The 20,745-nt window shown below is 39.2% G+C and overlaps 2 protein-coding genes across 2 annotated transcripts in view; one reads left to right on the top strand and one right to left on the bottom strand.

Moving 5' to 3' along the window:
- The window catches only part of slc9a8 (solute carrier family 9 member 8), a 28,056-nt gene extending 10,428 nt beyond the window's left edge, over positions 1–17,628 (bottom strand). Inside the window, exons 1-8 of the mRNA XM_083894715.1 lie at positions 17,351–17,628; positions 16,146–16,330; positions 13,075–13,155; positions 11,703–11,761; positions 5,664–5,747; positions 4,077–4,178; positions 3,391–3,425; positions 1,871–2,014 (exon numbers count right to left, since the gene is read on the bottom strand). Coding sequence (XP_083750841.1) covers positions 1,871–2,014; positions 3,391–3,425; positions 4,077–4,178; positions 5,664–5,747; positions 11,703–11,761; positions 13,075–13,155; positions 16,146–16,330; positions 17,351–17,592 — 932 coding nt within the window. The 5' untranslated portion in view covers positions 17,593–17,628. The remainder of the gene's footprint in view (positions 1–1,870; positions 2,015–3,390; positions 3,426–4,076; positions 4,179–5,663; positions 5,748–11,702; positions 11,762–13,074; positions 13,156–16,145; positions 16,331–17,350) is intronic.
- A 1,839-nt stretch (positions 17,629–19,467) lies between these two features.
- The window catches only part of b4galt5 (UDP-Gal:betaGlcNAc beta 1,4- galactosyltransferase, polypeptide 5), a gene marked incomplete at its 5' end in the record, with an annotated part of 55,123 nt that continues 53,845 nt past the window's right edge, over positions 19,468–20,745 (top strand). The window contains one exon of the mRNA XM_083895371.1: positions 19,468–19,573. Coding sequence (XP_083751497.1) covers positions 19,468–19,573 — 106 coding nt within the window. The remainder of the gene's footprint in view (positions 19,574–20,745) is intronic.

Here is a 20,745-nt window from a genome sequence, read left to right as displayed (position 1 = left end):
ATGCTTCTTTACAAGCAGCCGAGTGAAGCCATTAGCGTTGTGGCTGCAGCGAAAAGACAGAGCTAATCTTGTCGTGCAGCTTTCCAGGAAACCCTGTCTATGAGGTGCCATCAACAAATTGCCAGTGTTGTTCAGCCTATCTATAATTCATGCATTCATTTGCTCTGTGGAGGGGTGCGGACACTTGAGATCGCTTTGCACTTTTAGCTGGTTAGTGAGTAGGAGAGATAAAGCAGCGGTTAATCACCGCGGTAGCAGATATGATGACAGCGATGTGTGCAAACAAGGTGTTCCTGCCTGCTGTCACTGTCTGTTTTTTTGTTTGTGTCAGGGTCTCAAAGATATATGTGGATATAAAGCTGCACATAGGTTGTTTCTCTGAGCTCATGAAACATTTTTTTTTGAGATGACTGTAAATACACTCGAAAATAAAATATCTACTGTTTATGATTTTAAGTATTTCATTCTTAAAATACAGTTATTACCTTTAATTTCAGATAACCTGGTTTATTTCTTTGGCTTTGTAATGAGGATATTTACAGTATGTGTGTTAGAAACAATGAAATTGTCTATAAATATGGCCAAATTCTGCTGCAGTGTCTGACTGCAAATTAAAGAAGTGACACTTTTTTTATGTATATATATAAATATATACATATGTATATGTATATATATATATATATGTATATATATTATATATATATATATATATAAATATATATACGTATAATGCAACACCCCTTTAAAACCAGGAAAAGTCATCACAGAGACCTTATCACGATACAACAATATCCAAAATCTTGACTCATGTCAGGATGTAGATATATTATCTATAAAGGTCCATAAATATTGGGACATCGTCACAATACACCAATACAATGGATTTGAAATGAAACTAACAAGATGTGCTTGCACTACTACCACTACCACTACTACTACTACTGTAAGTACCCTCAAAGTAAAGCTGAAAGTGTGCAGTCAAAGCACATCTTGTTTGTTTCATTTAAAATCCATTGTAGTGTATAGAGCCAAAAAGAAGAGAATTGTGTCGATGTCCCAATATTTATGTATCTGTAGCTGTATCTCCCAGCCCTACCTGGGGGATTTTGTTATTTAGTGACTGGAAAGCTGATTTTTCTGATGATATATTCATGATATAAACAAACAAGGTTAACGAAAAGCACAAAAAGAATACTCTGCATATAATAACTGCAATACCTGATATACTGTACATCCAAAAAAAATTTGATGATTACAACTATTTTACATTAAGAGTCCTGAAGTAGTGACACCGGTCACATCAAAATAGCAGTTCTATTTTGGATAAAAATATGTGGTTTAAATGTAATCGATAGTCATACCTCACAGGTGAGGACAATGGTATAATGTTATATCAATATATTGTTCCATCACGATTTAAAAAACAGCTGTGCATATGCTTGCTTGTTAACACAAATATCTAATCAGCTGATCACATGACAGCATTTTAATGCAGTTGGGAATGCAGACATGTTAAGATGAGCTGCTGAAGTCCAAACTATCAAATGAGGAAGAAACGTGATTTTGACGTTAAGTGACTCTGAATCAGGCATGGTTGTTGTTTTGAGTACTTCAGAAACTGCTCATCTGCTCATTTCACTCACAACCATCTGTAGTGTCTACAGAGAATGGTCCAAAAACGAAAATATCTCGTGAGCAGAAGAGATCAGAGGAGAGAACTGTAACTTAAACTTGTGGAACTTTGACACAGCTGAGCTACAGCAGCAGTGTCCTCTGTACCAAATAAAGTGGCAGATGAATGTATATCGTGCAGTTGAGAGCTGTGTTGACTGAGCTGTGGCGGGGAAAACAAGCCATGAGAGACTCTTACTTGGTCAGGACGATGGCGACAGCGTCATTGAGGATGCTTTCACCGAACACAAGCATGTTGAGGACCGGGTCCACGTTGAGGGCGTTGAAAATGGCAATGGTTGCTACAGGGTCCACCGCCGAGATCAGGGAGCCAAAGGCGAAGCTACAGTATGATAGGAGGAAGTGAAGTCATGTTTTCATAGTTTTTTTTTTCATAATTATCAGTCATAGCAAGTTTGGTTGTGATTGGACCTTCTATAGCAAATTTATAACAGTTTCAATATTTTTGCCCCCGTAGAGCCAAACCTGTGTGGCATTAAGTGAAGCTTTTTATAACTTTAATTATTATCTTGTCCAGATTGACCTGACCAAATTTTAATTTGATCCCAGTGAAATTCGAGGAGTAGATTGTCCAAATACCACATGCACAAAATCAACAAAATGTGCCCAGAATAGCTGTTGGATGCAAAATAGCTGCCTTCGTGTTGAGTTTGGGTGATAGGTCCAAGAGTTTTTTTCGACATATCTTATCATGATAAACGTGTGGTGAAACTCAGATACATGAGCAAAGTGCTTAAAAAGTGAACATAACCTCTGCAGGATGTAAACCCAAAACTGGTATTCTCTTGAATGGCCAGTAGGGGGCCTGTAACTCCAAACTCCACTGGTTTGTATGGAAGTCTGTAGAAAAATGAGCCTACTTCTCTCTGTATTTCTAACACTAGTCAGCATTTTCCTTGAGGTTTATGGTTTCAATCAGGAGTTTCAGGCTTTCCTCAACATAGCATGACATTGTTTCCATGTAAAGTCAAATACAGGAAAAAGTAGGGGATGGTTTATAAACTAAAAAAAGGCACTGGTCAAAGTTTCTAAAATGGTACTTGCCAAATGTACTAATTTACTAGTTAAGATTGGATTGTAGCAGAAGAATGGGGAGGAGTGGTATAAATGTGAGGGCAATTCAGTACAGTATGTGCTGGGACAACAATCTGGGGGGAAAAAAGGAAAAGTAAGTAGTAGCTACATTTGGGACTTTCCCTCCCAAAATCTAATCAGTACTTTCCCGGAGCATGCATTGGATTCCCCTGAATGTCATTCAAATCTTCTGAGTAATTCCTGCTTCACACACGAGTAAGACTGAAAATATTTGCTTTGGTGAAGGAAATGGCGAATGACACGCAAGCATGCTCGCACACACTCACGCAGGTTTTGGGCTCCATGAGCACTACTAGTCTTGACAAGGTCAGTCTTTATGACAAAAGAGGTCCCAAAGTTGTAACATAACATGTAGGCAACAGATACAATAACATACGCACACAGTCTGTGTACCCACAAGGATTCAAACATCTGTAAAATACTGATCCAAAGTTGTTCTTAAAAAACACATGGGTGTGGAGTGTGGACACATTTTTTTTCCATGTGTCAGTTAAAAAGAATTATGTTCTCATAGATAAACATTTTTTTTTATTTTTTGTGTTACCATTACAGCATTGTTATTTACCGTTAACACAGGGATGTAAGAAACACATTAACACTCACCTATCGGTCATGGACATCTTATAGATCACATCTGCCTGAGAGAGAGAAAAAAAAAACACACATTGAGAGATAGACACGAGGTCAAGTGTAGCACTACCTTAGCTGTAGCAAGAGACCAAACATGTGAGACACAGAAACTAAGACTTTAAACAATTAAGAAAGAATTAATGACAAACAACAACCATTCACACTCACATTCAGTGCTATTTTGGAAAACAATGACAGCCCTAATCCATATGTACCCACCTTAATCCAGTGTTTCCCAAAATTCATTATTTCATTTAAATTAATTAATTAAGCCGTCCACACACAGTGACACAGTGAGAATACAATAAAACCCAGCGTTCCGAAACTGTTTGTTTCGAAAATTTAGGGCTTCATAAATGAGGTGATGGCGCAGATACACACCAATAAACAGCGTTAATTGGAACTTCCGGTCTATGGGAGCTTTGAAAAAACTTATTCATAAAGATGTAGATCTCGATTCTGCAATTAAACTAATTTCTCCCAAACCCAATTTCTGATACAGCATGCAATGCAAAACATTCTTGTTGTATTTTTGAATACAATGTTCCTAATTGCTTAAAAGCAATTAGGAACAGGTTAAACAATATTATTTCATCAAACAAACAAGTATACATTATTTTCTTTGCCGAGTTGTTCATAGAAGCGACTAAAGTCCTCACCTGGCCAAGGAAATAGATGCCTCCTCCAACTATGAAGGCTGAGATGGCCGTGCCAATCACAGCAAAGAGTGTAATGGAGCCAATGTTCTGGAAGAAGTTCCCCTGATTGTACACAAACACAACTTCATCACTATTCATGGACCTAGTAGCATGACATTTGAAGTTACATGCTGTTGCATAACATGGAAGTAGTATTACATTGAAAAGTAGGGTCATTTGTAATTATTTGCACAGCCAAAATATTCACATTCAGGGTTTCCCCCAGAAATCCTGCTAAGCCCGGTGGTAGGGCCTCTTGGGCGGCCCACCGGGGCCCACAGTGTTTTTGTTCAAAAAAATGTTTAAAGTTGACAGGAAATTTGAATTTATGACTATTATGTGTTATTGTAAGACATTTATAAACAATATTTAAACAACAACCATAGAGTGTTACAAAAATACACACTCTTGAAATTAAAATAAATATATATATTTTTTTCACTTAAATTAAACACTAATTAAAGGTGCCATATGTAAGAATGTGGCCAAAAACGGCTACTAAATAAAAAATACCGAGGTCTTTTAGGTTTCGTTTTCTGACGTAACTGGGAACCCGTGCTTGCTCGGCAGCTGAGACTCTACTGACTGCAATGATTGGTAGACGGCGGTAGGGGGCGCCACATGCCAAAACATGATTTCAAAACATAAACATGATTTGCAGTCTACAAAATATTATATATATATAAAAAAGTGGTAGTGCACCCTCATCTGCCTCATCTGGTGCAGACCCTTTTTTTTCCTGCGCACCACACCTGCGCTGTTCTCTTATCTCTCTCCTGCGCCGTTCACCGCTCCTGCACGTCTCCATATCCAAAGCAGACTGGATCATTTCTCTACGTGTTTTATCCCCCATACAAATAATTATATTTATGGCGAGGATCGAGTACAGTCACAATGTGCAGGGGATCCGAGTAGATCTTAGTAAAACATGGTGACGACTCATAAGAGCAGAGCGCACTTTTCATTGTTTTCACTCCGTGGTCTCAACCTTTTTGTCAAAGACCCTTTAACGCTGCAATTAAGGTTCATCGGATGAGCTGATCTCTTTAGTTAACTGCTCAAAAAGAGAGAATGCTCTCTGGTGTGAAGTGAATGTCACAGGGAGTTCATAATCTGCGCCGTAAGCTGTTCTTTCCAGACTTTCCAGCATTAATAGGTGCTGTTCCACAGTGTACTCACTGTGTTGCGGCTGCCGAATTATCGGTGCATCCATAAACATAACATCTTTATTGACAAGAACAATGTACCCATAATACGACGCATTTGATGGTGTGACTTGGGTTTCAATCGGTACCTGGACAAGCAGCGCACTTTTTCCCCGGTTTAGAAAAATCTGTAGTGTATAAAAAAAAATCAAGCAACGCCTTAGAAACCCTGGCATTAAAAAAAATATTTTGTGGACCGCAAATCATGTTTATGTTTTGAAATCATGTTTTGCCATGTGGCACCACCTACCACCTATGGATGGGATTAATCAAGAAAATTAATCAACAGAATCATCAGTAATACAAACGTTTACATGCTCACACATATACTCATGTACTGTACCTTATGTAAAGAATATCCAGATTCAAAGATGATGGGTGGCAACAGCAGAAGGAAGAACATGTTGGGCCGGAACATTTCCTCCTCCTTGTACACAAGAAAAGAAATAATCAAACAAACAAAAAAAAAAACACAATAAAGTTAGCATAAAGTGCTGAACAAATTTATTAGAGCACCTGTCAAAAAACAATGATGATGCAACAATTATATGATTAATTGATTGTTAATCGATGATTAAATTAATCATCACCTATTTCGATAATCAATTAATCAGTTTTAGAGGTTTTTCTTTCTAATTTTCTGATCTCTGAATATGAACAGTTTCTAATCTCTGAATGTGAATATTTTCTAATCTCTGAATGTGAACATTTTTTAATCTCTGAATGTGAATGTAAATGTTTTCTAATCTTGGAATATGAATATTTTCTAATCTCTGAATGTGAACATTTTCTAATCTTGAAATGTGAATATTTTCGAATCTCTGAATGTGAATATTTTCAAATCTTGGAATCTGAATATTTTCTAATCTCTGAATGCCAACGTTTTCTAATCTCAATACCAACGTTTTCTAGTCTCTGAATGCCAACGTTTTCTAATCTCTGAATACCAACTTTTTCTAATCTCGGAATGTGAATATTTTCTCATTTCTAAATGTTGTTTCCAGGTTTGGTAAACACTGATCAGCATTTTTCAACATTTTCCTACATTTTATAGACAAAATAATACTCAATTAATTGATAAAATAATTAACAGATTACTCGATTCTAAAAATAATCACTAGTTGCAGGCCTAGATTATGCTGATAGCAGAGAAATTAAAAAAAGGTGAGACATGAAACAGATGAAACCAGAGAGAGAGCAGAATACTCTGGGGAAGTGCAGACACAGAGCTTGAAGTAAATGAGAGAAGATGAATGAATGCTAGAGATGAAGAGGAGACAATTTGAAAGGGGTTGAGAGAGGAATACAGAGGAATATGAGTGGGGACGATGGAGAGAACTTGGTGAGGGAGTACAGGCTCCCTGGAGTTTCAGCTCTGTCACACACTGTGACTTCACCACATGGGAAAAAAGGCCCCTGAAACCACAATTAATATCTCTCTCTGTGGCGTGGGAGAGATCTATTACAAGTATATGCTGCCTTTAGGGACTTTAAAACTCACCACTGTAGTCACTGAGGGTGAGTGTTATAAACAGTGCACTGCAACAACAGAGAGAAATAAAAAAATATTATCTAAAGTATGTATGTACAGTACTGTGCAGAAATCTTAAGCCACCATCAAGTTGTTGTTTTAGCAATGCTATAACAACAATAGAGCATAATTATTTCTATTTCACTTTACTGGAACATATCCAGAAAATATGTATGCAGTTTATTGTTGTTGTTTACCAAAATAAAAAAATTATCCTCTACAGGTGTCAAGTATTTAGTGTGACCTACCTTTACACTTGAACAATAACACATCTCTGTTAATACTAGAGTGGAACCTTAATTAATGTTACTGGTAAATCCTGTGTTTGTCCTACTATTTCATTTAAATTGTAATAGACGTTTTCTTTTCAACATCTATTATGCCAGGTTTATTTAAGGCATTCTTGAGCATTACATACACATGTTGCATGAGTTAAACTCATTGACAGCTCGCTAATATTCAAGACCAGCTGTAGGTCGCATCACTTCATTCCAAATGCCAATGATCACAGAATTTGACTGACAGAAAAAACAACAAAGCTGGTGGTGCCCTGAAACTTTTGCACAGTATATACATATATATGTATGTATATATATATATATATGTATGTATATATACAAATCAATATTTCTGTAAGGCTGGGTGATACGGCTTATAAACAATATCTGGATAGTTTTAGGATATACAGCCAATGAGGAAAAGTGATCACAGATACCTGATCACAATTATGAAGTTGTGACGACATCTAAAACGACATCTAAAATCCAAGCATTTCTCGTCTCATGTCTACGCTCTCTCTGCTTTGCGAGAAAAAGAGAAGCTTGCTTTGTAGCAGCATGTTATTTCATCTTCAGTCTGTGTCAGCGCACAGAGGAGAGATGGGCAGATGCGAGAGAAAAGGAAAAGTAGTTTCTAATACTGGTAGAGCACATGGTGGATGTGCCGAGTTGTACAGAGAGGACTGAAAATGGAGAGCTTGGTGTTTCGCTCACCCTTGGTGATTGTGACAGGTTGCATGTTTTGAGCTTCCGAAAACATTGTACTGAGAGGAGATGACACAAGCCTTACAAGGTTATTATATGTGTGTATTAACTGCCACTAGATGTTGCAAGAGTGCCACAATTTCAAAGCAGAACAAACAGTTCCTTGATTCTTGCACTGCATGGGTATAAATATTAGAGGTGCAACTAACGATTATTTTCACAATTGATTAATCCACAAACCAAAAAGATTCAGTTTCAATGATTTTATTCGTTATTTGGTGTAAATAAACCAGAAAATATTCACATTTCAGCTTGTTTTAATCATGTTAAAAATCTCTCAAACCGAAATTGTGGATGAGTTGACAAATAATTGAATCATTGGTTAATAATCGAGTGATCAAATAATTATTCGGAAAGGAATGGCAGCAACAAGTGCAGCCAGGTGAACAATTCTTGCAAATGTTCAACCTCAGCAGGACTTTTTTCGGGTGAGGTGAAAGGGATGAAGAAACACCAGAGACAGAAGAAGGTGCATTTCAGACATGCACAGCTAGAATACAGCTGCAAAGCTTTTTTCAAATATATAATTAAATGTCTGTTGAATAATGTGATAAAACTCAGTAAATATATTGTGAACAAAACAAAAGTAAAGTTATTTACTATCTAAATTTCAGGGCACACCATTCAAAGTCGTCGAAGGTTTCACTCTAGTATCAGGGACAAAGAAATTCTGTAAGTGATCACATTCCACCTGCCAACTGGGTGTGGTTTGAAAATGGCATTCTGAGTTGCTGTTGGGATTTAAATGTAACATGTAAAAAAAAAAAGCACTTTGCACACTTTTTCTAAAGGTTTCATTTGCAAAAGGTGAAGCAGATAAAATGACACAGTTGCCTCTGGCTGTGACTCACAGAACATGTCACATGGTACACTATGCTCTTCAGGGATTTCTCAAATACAAATAGGTCAGAGATTATGGATCCAGACATCATGGCCTGGGTATCCACTAACATCTCCCCTCAGACAGTTTCATTGAAGCTGTACAGCAATAATAGATCATGAAGTGAGGTGACCAAGATAAACACTGAAATAACATATATAAGATTCACAGGACAGGAAAAACAGTGGGAATGGGCTGGGGGGGCGGGGGTCTGGTTACTAGTGCAGAGAAATCAGTAACACCCAGAGGCCCCCAGGCTAACAAACAATGGGCCCCTGTGTGCAAGAAACACTGACACAACCTGACCTGTCTTCCTGCCCCCCCCCCACCCCCCCACAAACACACTCACTCTATCCCTCTTTCTACCTCTGTAGTTCATTTGTTCTTTCACTCAATGGCAGTGAACAAGGAATGTTAATTAAAGGCTGGGATCCAGGGTAAAGAACACCAAGCAAAGACTAATGACTGTCACTATGGATAGGTGCTGAGAGAAGATAAAGAGATTAGATATGTGATGGACACTGACCAGGAAGAAAAGTAAAAACTAACTGCAGCATAGGGAGGATATACATACAGTATGTTAACTGGGTTGCTGGGTTGGGCTGTGGTTGTGTGTGGGCGAGGTTGTTGGATGGGTGTGGGGATTACAGGGGAATTTGCTGTGGTGCAAATTGCATCACAAACAAATTATAAGAAAAGCATGCTCAGGGTTTCGCGGGCTGCCACCTTGGTTGAGGCAGAAAACGATGGTTTCCAACATTGTAGTGGACGGGGAACTGCGCGAACCTCAGATGCGTCATACGTCGCAAGCATTGGTGAAGTTAACTGTAATCTGTCAATTTTTACAATGATTTACCACTTCCAACCAGTCAGAATATGAGGGTCAGACTGAAACCAGAGAAGACGTGTAAAAATATGTTGAATTGATTTCAATGAGTTATTTGGTTTATTGTTTCAGTCCAAAGCTCTTGAGGAGAGCATGCTGTGGCTGATCTCTACCTCTGCCAGGTAGCTCTACCCTTAATGCTAAATATAATGCGCACGTCACCCATATTCTCCAGCCTTTGCCACCTTGGTCTGTAAAAAAAAAAAAAACGATAAAAAAAACAGGGAAAACCCTGCATGCTTTCAATGAAGCAACACTTTTGCATGTGTGTGAGAGAGAGATGTATAATGTATAGAATTAGTGCTGTATACAGATGTAGTACTGATCATTTCCAATGGGGGTATTTTCACTCGAATCTACTCGGTTTGTTATCAGGCACGTCATTTTCCCTTATTGTATAGTACCTCCTCCTCAACGTGGGTGTGATCGTCACAGCACGGCTGTGTGAAACCGCTGCGATGTCTCCACGCGACACAAACACACAAAGAAGTGATGGGCAAAGCAGGTCTTTTTTCAGAAGTACTGAATCATTAGAATCAGTTCATTAAAAAGATGTTGTTTAATGAATTGTTCATTGCTTCCTGCAATGACTGGAGACTAAGTCATGTTATGGCCCTTTTCCACTATGGTGCTGCCTCGCCTCGGCATGGTACGGCACAGTTTTCCACTACAAAAAAAGTACCTACTCAACGTGGGTGGAGTCATCACTGCACGGCTGGATGAAACTGCGTTTTAAGGCCACAGTATACTTCTCCGACTGCGTAATGCGTGATCCAACTGCGTAACCACGGAGACCCCTCGAGCCTTCATAGTTCTCAGACGTGGTGCCAAACACGCACTGCAATTTTTCCCCCGATCAGTAGGGGTCGCTATGCAAGGCTGTTGTGCTTCTAGCTACAGTGAGCAAAGGCGTCTGAGAGAGAAAGACTGTTATTGTTTTTGCAGCTGTATAACATTGAAACAGTGGCCGTTTCTCACCTGAAATAAATATTTTCTGTGTCCCGGAAAGCAGTTATAAGATCATTGGAGGCGAGAAATTAGCCATTTAGAGTCTAAACTTGTGGTTTTTGTATTAAGATATGACGTATTTATAGTTTGGCAGCGACGTTGTCGGCGGTGATCAGCTCCACCTCTGTGGACCCTCGGTGCGCACAGTGGCCGGAACAGAGCAGCGTTAGCTCGGCCTGTCCTGAGGACCAATTGCAGCCCTTGCCATCTCCGTTTGTCCCTTGACAGAGTGACGGACACTTAATATATATAAATATTTTGTCTACCTGGAGATGATGGAGAGACTCTCCGACAGCCTCTCCAGCGATGTAGAGTGGTCTCCGCAACCTACGTAGAGCACTTTACGCAGAAGTATACATTGGGCTTTACACACAAACCAGTGACTAGTGACTTGTAAACAAGTTGTTTTCAGTGTAACTGAATCATTAGAATCAGTTAATTAAAACTATTTGTTCAGCACTTCCTCCAATACAGCAGCAGGGTTTTTGATGCAGCTCGCGATCAGCAGTTTTGTAGCTAAATACACCAGACTTCTCTGTTAAATATTGAGATTTTAGACATTGTAGACACAGTTCGGCATTGTTCGGCTAGATTCTTGTGTTGGACGGCTCTTCCTGTGAAGCACTCCGACCAATCAGTGGCCAGCAGTCTGACTACGTCACGCATAATAACTACTCAGCATGCTTAGAACCTCACCAGAGCAGGTACTAAAAAAGTAAGTAGTACTAAGCAACTTAACTGTAGCGTGCCGAGGCGAGCCAGTGGAAACACACCATTAGTTTCACATTGGGATTCCTTCAGGCAGGAAGTGAAAAGCTGCTCTGTTGGATTCAGGTCTGCTGACTGAAATGACTGAATGACTGAATGAATGAATGAATTTGACTTAAAAGTAGTTTTTAAGGGTGCCATTTGTGTGTATCTGTTACAAAGCACCATTAATTGCATTGGTTTGTTAATTGTAAAAAAGAAAAATCTAGCCAATGGAGAGTGGATAAAAAGAAAAGGACGTGTGAAGAAGAGGTCAAAAACTTTACCTTCCAGTTGGCCAGTTGCTGAAACTCAATAAGCTTGATGAAGCCTCCCATTAGTATCCCTAGCATGGGTAAAAAAAAAGAAACAAAGAAAAGAAGCAAAAATAAATGACAGTGAAAAACAAACACTTATTTATATGGTATTTTCAATAAATTCACAACACTGATAAAGCACCATTCACATAAAAGGTGCAATTCGAGTACACGTAAATGGAAAATGTTCAATTCAATTGTATAGCACTAAATCACAGCATACATTATCTCAAGGCACTGTACATAGAAAGACAGACACCTTTAGACTATTATGGTGATAAGAGAAACCCAGCAGTTTTAGTATCATACAGTCTGTATTTCATGCATTTTTAAGTACTTCAAGCACTTTTCAAACCTTGAAAACACAACATTTTCAAGGATTTAAAGCACCTGTGAAAAAAAATGTATTGTTCCCTTGGGCACTCAGCTCCCTTGCTGCACAGCTGATTGTTAATTAAAAGAGCAAGGTAAACACGGAGATGTGTAAAGGGCAAAAAGAAAGAGATAAGACAGGGATTCAAGAATCAAAGTACTGTGAATGACCCAGATATATATATGACGGGAAGGACCATTGCAGAGAGAGACATCACTGTCTTAGTGACAATGACTAAAGGAGAAAGGGGAAGTGATGAGGAAGGAAAAGTAACCCTTCCTGATTTGTAAACAGAGTGTTATCTATCTTTCACAGAAGCCCCCTGATCCAAACACTGACAGAAGCTCCATCTCACATACAGGATACAGGACATGCAAGAGGAAAGACAGACCTTCAGGGTCAAGACAGATGTGTGTCACTGAGTTTCAGGGTGAATAACTGCACAAGGACTTTAAAAAGAATATACAGAGATTCAGAGGAGGTGGAACTAAGCAAAACTTTTTCAAATAAGTGCTTCCTGAATCTATTAATTGTATTTTTTTTCAGACCCAGTGCTCAAAATTCTGGAATCACAGATGGAGTTAATAATCTTGAGCAGTTGAGTTTCTAAACCAGCGATCAGTAGCACATATCTTGATTGGGACACTTCTATAGTAATCTCATGTGACTTAGCTTTCTTTTGAGACTAATATTAAACATGCAGTCGTAGTAGTTGTACTCCATTTATTTTAATTATAAGTCATTTCAGACAGGAGGCAGAAAAAAATAGATCTTGTGATGAAGAGGTTATTAAAGACCAGTTGATGTCCTCTCTCTCTCTTCCCTATCTCTACAGTACATGTAGTTTGTGCTGATACAGAAACAGACACACCCACAAACAATGACAACACACATGTGTACACCTGTGTGTCTTTACACACACTTGTGTAAGGCTCAAGTTTGTGTGCAGAGTGACGCGTCATTACTCACCGAGAGACACCACTGCCACACTCTCTGGAAGAAAATGTAGCTTGAACTTGATTAGCAGGTGTACCAATATGATGCAGATACCTGGAGAGAGCAAAAAGCAAAGCAATTGAGTGAACATTTAGGAGAAGACCACTGTGTCACAGTGACTCAGATCAGCCCAGGTTTTACTTCACAGGACTGGACTGGACGGGCGGTTTTTCTTTAGCTCAATGTGACCTCCTCTTACAGAAAGTCTAATAATACAATAATCTCCAAAAATACTTTAATACCACAGTCCATAAAAGACAATTGTCCCCAATGAAAACATACAGTGGTATGCAAAAGTTTGGGCACCCCTGTAAATGTTCATGATTTTCCTTTATAAATCATTGGTTGTTTGAATAATAAATTTTAGTTAAATATATCATATAGGAGACAAACACAGTGATATTTGAGAAGTGAAATAAAGTTTATATGAGTGTGCTGTAAATCATGCAAGTGCAAGAATTATTCAAACAAAATTAGTCATGTGCATAAGTTTAGAAAATGAAAAATGTTGTGCAGCTTCCTTTTGCAGAAATAACAGCCTCTAAACGCTTCCTATAGCTTCCAATTAGAGTCTGGATTCTGGCGGAAGGTATTTTGGACCATTCTTCTTTACAAAACATCTCCAGTTCAGTCAGGTTTGATGGTTTCCGAGCATGGACAGCCCGCTTTAAATCACACCACAAAAGTTCAATAATATTCAGGATTGGGGACTGAGATGGTCATTCCAGAACATTGTATTTGTTCCTCTGCATGAATGCCTTAGTAGATTTTGGGCAGTGTTTAGGGTCGTTTTTAAGGTCTTTTTGAAAGATCCAGCCCCCAGCTTTGTCATTGATTCCTGGACATTGTTCTCCAGAATCTGCTGATATTGAGTGGAATCCCTGCGACCCTCAACTTTCATCAACTTAAACAAGATTCCCAGTCCCTGCACTGGCCACACAGCCCCACAGCATGATGGAACCACCACCAAATTTTACTGTAGGTAGCAAGTGTTTTTCTTGGAATGCTGTGTTCTTTTTCAGTCATGCATAACGCCCCTTGTTTTGCACAAATAACTCTATTTTAGTTTCATCAGTCCACAGCACCTTATTCCAAATGTGCTTTAGCATACCTCAAGTAACTCTATGTGTGACGGGTGCAGAGAAAAGGCTTTTTCTGCATTACTCTTCCATACAGCATCTCCTTGTGTAAAGTGCACTGAATAGTTGAACGATGCACAGTGACACCATCTGCAGCAAGATGATGTTGTAGGTCTTTGGAGCTGGTCTGTGGGTTGACTGTGACTGTTCTCACCATCCTTCGCTTCTGCTTATCTGAGATTTTTCTTGGTCTGCCACTTCGGGCCTTAACTGGAACTGTGCCTGTGGTCTTTCAATTCCTCACAATGTTCCTCACAGATGAAACTGAGAGCTTAAATCTCTGAGATAGCTTTCTGTATCCTTCCCCTAAACCATGATGATGAATAATCATTGTTTTCAGGTCATTTGAGAGTTGTTTTGAGGCTCCCATGTTGCCACTCTTCAGAGAAAATGCAAATAGGAGAAACACTTACAATTGGCCTCCTTAAATACCCTTTCTCATGATTGGATTCACCTGTGTATGGAGGTCAAGGGTCACTGAGGTTACCAAACCAATTTTGAGTTCCAATAATTAGTGCTAAAGGTATTGAAATCAATCAAATGACAAGGGTGCCTAAATGTATGGACATGCCTAATTTTGTTTAAATAATTCTTGCACACTTTCGGTAAATCATATAAACTTTATTTCACTTCTCAAATATCACTGTGTTTGTCTCCTATATGACATATTTAACTGAAATTTCTTATCCAAATAACCAATGATTTATAAAGGAAAATCATGAAAATTTACATGGGTGCCCAAACTTTTGCATACCACTGTATAAAGTTTTCTTATGACAGAGCCATGGACAGTCATGTTTAAATTAGGGATGAGCCAATACAATACTTGGTAGTGGTATAAGTCCGATACTGGATAAAATCTCTGGATTGAATATCAGAAAGAGAAACATCCTAATTTTGGTATGCTTCTTCACTTTGCACAGCCTGTACAAATTCCATAGCGTTTTAGCTGAGTCATGTTGTGGTCGGTTTATTTACTGGGAGAGGAATATTTTTGTCAGCCAGTTTGAGACTTAGCACAGCTGTAGTTTAAAAGGTGTACAATGACTATGTTGGGCTGATATTGTATTGGAAGATACTCAAGTTTGTGATATCTGACATGAAAGAGTGATATCAGGCCATCCCTAGTTTGTTTAACTCAGAGAGTATGCATATCTATCAATACAAACAAAGAACGCCTGCTTGTCAAACTTGGAAGGTGACTTAATTTGGGCACTAGTGTGTGTAGAGCCGACGTTGATATTGTTTGGATAAGAAATGCAAGGGATATTGGCTGAAATGCAACAGACGTGGCTAAAAGAGCCTCAGAAAACACTGATTGAACAGGTTTCCTTTTAGTCTCTTATGAAGGGAAATTAGTCAAATGCATTGTGCTGATATGATTTACAGGAAGTCATATATTGTATTATTCTATGTGGTTTCTAGACTGATTTCTGAGGAAGTTGTTTTATTGCTCAGCTCAACCTTTTCAGTGAAACCACACGATGTGTTGTGTGTGTTTTTCTAGCTATTCATAACTGTATGTTTGTTGTGCTGGAGGAAAACCAATCAAATGTTTAACTTGGTGATATTTTGGGTGTATAGAAAGTGAATTAGTAACTTTATAAATTTTTCATGCCACATCCTTCCTCTCTAAACCCTCACAGTGGTGCACATTTGTCTTAAACTGTGCTGAATTAACATGCATAATGGCCACTTTGTGAGGAAGCATTACATGACCTCTCACATATTAATGTGTAACCACATACCCTCCATCATCTGAATCCTGATTCATCCATATTTCCACACTCAAGTGTCTTTTTAGATGACTTCTGTGCTGTTCACCTTTCAGTTAACTGTAGTGTGAACTGAAATTGACTGAAGCAGTAGATATTTAGCAGTTTAACAAACCAAGATGCTACCTACCAATAACCAGCAGGCTGAAGAATATTGTCAGCCCATTAGACTGCTCCTCCTCTTGAGCCTTGACCCCTGTCTGCAAGGGCAGAATGGGCTTGGCAGTCGGTGGCGCTGTGGTCGGAGGCTTGACAATGGTTGAGGCGGAGGAGAGGAGAGTCTCATTGTTGTAGTTGTCTGTATCATTGGACTTGCTGTAGACAGACAGTTAGAAATAAAAGCATGTTCTTGTGAGGCACTCAGTGTATACATACATATATTAGGGCTGTCAAATTCAACTGTTAATTGTATATACTGTATGTGTGTTAGGATTGGGCAATACTGTATATCGATTAATCACTATATCCCGTACCAAGATATGGACTAAAATTTTGGATACCATCATTTGTGATGTAATTTTTCTGTTTTTAAGGCTGTTGCATTGATAATCTAATCATCATATTATTATATTGGAATACTACAATAATTGTTTTGTCATAGCAGAATTTGACCCCATTTACAGTTGATTTCATTGTTTCAAACACATAAATTTTAACTTTAACATTTTAATTTAACGCTAAAAAGCCAAAGGAATAAACCAGATATTATCTGAAATGAAACAGTAGATATTAAAGTTTACAGTGTATTTACAGTGCCTTGAGAAGCACAACCATCTCAAAAGAAAACTCAAGAGCTTTATATCCCGATATATTTTGTATCAGGACATACGTAGCCTATAAATATTAAGATATTTTTTCTAAGTCATATCGTCCAGCCATACAGAAATATTGATCTGATTTATGTCATAAGATTTTTGCCATATCAACGACCTTAAATCATTGTCTATCTTATTGAGAAATATTTTTTCCCCAGTTACTATAGAATAATATGTGAATTTTAGGGATAGACAGAGAAATACAATGTACTTGCACTGATGACTAGTTTATTTTAGCATGAGAACATAAAAAGCTCCTTTATTACATTATGTACTGACCTGTTTCAATACTAAATTCCCAGTTGCTTTGTTCATGCTACAAGTTGTATACACTACGTATGCAAAGACTGGCAAGTATACATACATACATACAACCCCACACAAAATGAAAACAACTGTTATTAAAGGCCAGCTGGTCTTTGGGTTGCTGTACACCTGTACACAGGAAACCCCTTATAATGAGGCTACAAAGCTTACATTCGGCTAAATGCTACTGAGGTGGGTATATGTCGTATCAGACCTGAGAGACTGTCCGTCCATCTGTGACGTGTTTGAATCGACTCTATCTTCTCCATCGTCGTGGTTTACTTGTGTTTGCTGCTTCTCGACTGTGACTTGTTTCACTTGCTCTACCCGGTCGTCGTCATCTCTCTCACGCAGCTCCGGCGACTTTTCTCTCTCGGCTCGCTGTAGATCGCAGGGGTTCAGCAACAGGAAGATAGTCAGCAACAAAACCTCCCGTCCAACACCTCCCATTCTCATAACAACCAGATTTATCAACTAAAGAACACAAGGTTTTGCTATATAATAACACAGTTTCATTTCGGACATGTACGTGTATCTGTTGACACTCCGGGACTCCACTTCCGGGTGAAATGTCAACAGGAAGTCAGTTTTCTTCGATAGACAAAATGCCTGTAAAAATGACTGAAAAATAGAAAAAGACGCAGTGTGTTGCAGATAATGTGTTCAATAAATTCGTCTTTTTTAAATTAACTTGGATAAGAGTTCACTTTGGACGATTTTAATAAAGTGTGCACTGTTTAAAATACTTGTTGTACTCAATTACCCATCAGCCACTGCAGCGGAGAGTCAACCGTCGATCTGCTGTTTCATGGATATTGTAGTTCTTCTATGTTAGTACGCAGTAAATGCGAAGCACCTGCAGGTGTAATCATAGCACCTGTTAGCTTGTAATAACAGTATTGTACAAATGTAAAGGCTATTTAGCCCAACGAATCTCTGTGACTGTACAGAAAGTGTGTTTTATGAATATTTCTAGTTAAGAAGCTGAAAGTGCAAAAAAAATCTTGGGGCTAGCCATTGCTTGCTACTGTTAGCAATACCAGAAGTTATCAGTGCTATACATGGTATTTGGTACCTCACAGTATAGCAACACGTCAAAAACATGATAAAAATGATACAGTACTATTTGTATGACGAAGTTAATAATATTAGGGTCTGTCGAGGTTGTCAGCATGACTGCATACCCATGATGTCCAGAATATTTTATCTTTTTTTTCCATGTATGTTGTTAAACATTTATATCAGTTTGTGCAATGTAACAATGTTAACTAAAATACTCACTAACACACCTACACACACAATGTCCTCATTGAAACCCAATCACAAGGGTTACATATTCCAGGTTGCAATTATCAAACAAATATCAATCCAGTTTTCATGAAGTATATTGAAAATAATTTAATTATTGTGTTTTTTGGAGCATAAAATGAAGGTGCATCGTGACAATAACTTGGCAAAATTAAAATAAATACATAATAATAATAATAACAATAATAATAATAATAACGTATGGAAAGGACTGATGTTTGGTTACAACAAAAAGGATAATAATAATAATAATACTACTGAATTATACAAGGTGCTTAATAAGGGTTAATCATGAATCATGTTGCATGAGTGCTGCTTTAATATGTGTACTTTATTTATTTCCCTCTCTTATCTTTGGTCGCCAGGTTACGCTGTGAGCGCGGACGTTCTTCTTCTTCTTTTTTCTATTTTTTTTGGTGGTGAATTCTGTTAACGCCCACTTTCGCTATTGCTCATTTTGCGGAGAGACAGGTTTGTTTCTCGGGGACAGGCAGGCAGGCAGGCAGGCAGGCAGTCAGTCAGTCAGTCAGACAGACAGACAGACAGACAGACCCGAGCAAACAGGACATTATAAGACTGCATATGAGGCTAAAAACATGTTTTTTTTCCTGAAAGGCCAGGTCTAAACCGAGCCAGCAGCCAGTATCGACACCTGGGGAGTGGACGCCGCCGGACTCTAACCGAAACCCATCATCGCAGAAATGGATTGTGAGCAGCGTCTTCATTGACGTGCGGAGCTCCCCTTTTCTCTCCTCTCCTCTCCTCTACTGCTGCTTGTGTTTGACCTGTCGCGGAAATAGACTTGTCTTCCTCCTCGTCTCCTGGTTCCTCTCGCTCACTCCCCTGCTCTGTCTCTCCGTCACTGCTGCCGCAGAGTGGGCGCTTTTCCTCGGCTCATTGAACCCCGGAGCGTCCGCAGGCCACCGACTCTGACACTGACACTGTGTGTGTGTGTGTGTGTGTGTGAGAGAGAGAGAGAGAGAGAGAGAGAGGGTGTGATTTTTGTTTAACGCCTGTATTATAATGCCGACACATCTGCGGTTTCGGAGAAGGTCATTCCTTGGGCTCATATTCCTCTTTTCACTGTCCACCTCCGCATTGTACTTCATCTACTCCGCTCCCGGAATCGGTAAGTCCCCGACACTATCACGGTTGTGATTTTGATGTTAAAAAATGATGTTGGTGTTGTTGCTTCTGTGTGGTCATGGTCATGTGTGACAGATTGGGTGTTTACCACCGGGGAGTGTTCACATGCGCCTTCACCTCCCCTCAGTCCATGATGATGCTGCTGGAGCTCAGCACACCCTGGAACATCCTGGAACATGTACCCGGCTGTGCTGATAGTGTTCAGTAGCACTCATGAGCATCATGGCGGTTATAACCACGCTGGTGCTGGCATAGAGGGAGGGTCACATATAGGGGAAATATGTATTTTTATTTGGTGTATTATAGTTTTAACAACGTGGGGTTGCTGGTTCGAATCCTCTGAACAAGGTACCCAATCCTCATTGATTGGGTTGATAAATCTAAATTGACCCCGACCATGGTTGGGGGGCGGGGGGGGGGGGGGGGGGGGGGGCGTAAACATAATGGTGCTTTTCCATTATACAGTTGCTGTGTTACCGTCTTTTTATACTCGACACAAACACAGCTCTCTCTCGATCCTCACCTCAGCCACCAAACACAGGAACGTCTGCACCTCGTTGTCAAACTGTGGTGTATTTTCGTGGATGGCAGCCATGTATTGTATGCTCGCTGTAATGCTCTTGCCAGTTTTTTAAAAAAAATAGCAGGTTTGATTCTTATGTTTCCATTACTCTTCCAATGATGACACTTCACTGACTATTCAGTGGCCGGCAGTCTGTTGACGTCACATTTTGGTATCAGCTCAGCTTGCTTGGAACCTCGCCAGAGCAGGTACCCAAAAAAAACAAAAGGTACTATCACTAATGGAAATATAACAACAAGCAGAGCAGTGCTAGAACTGTATAATGGAAACGCTCCCATAAATCAATGACCCAGAGAGCATTATAACTGTAATGATCGTTTATGGCTATCTAGCTTAACCACTGCATGTGGACTACAGTAGAGCTACCAGTGGAAAAAAACATGAGTTCTGTCTACACTTTCAGTTGAATCTAGTTTTTGAATCGCAGTTGTGTATTGGTCGGGATAATTGTGACCCATGTGCTTGTCACATGCCTCATCCTGTATGCCCAGGGTTGTTGGTCTGTGTCAAAGGTCACGTGTTATGACTCAAGCCCATGTGGTGTGCACAGTGAAACCTGAGCATTGGGAGAT

This window comes from Microchirus variegatus (assembly GCF_963457635.1).
Source record: "Microchirus variegatus genome assembly, chromosome: 9".
NCBI lineage: Eukaryota > Metazoa > Chordata > Actinopteri > Pleuronectiformes > Soleidae > Microchirus > Microchirus variegatus.
This window is presented reverse-complemented; position numbering and strand designations above follow the sequence as displayed.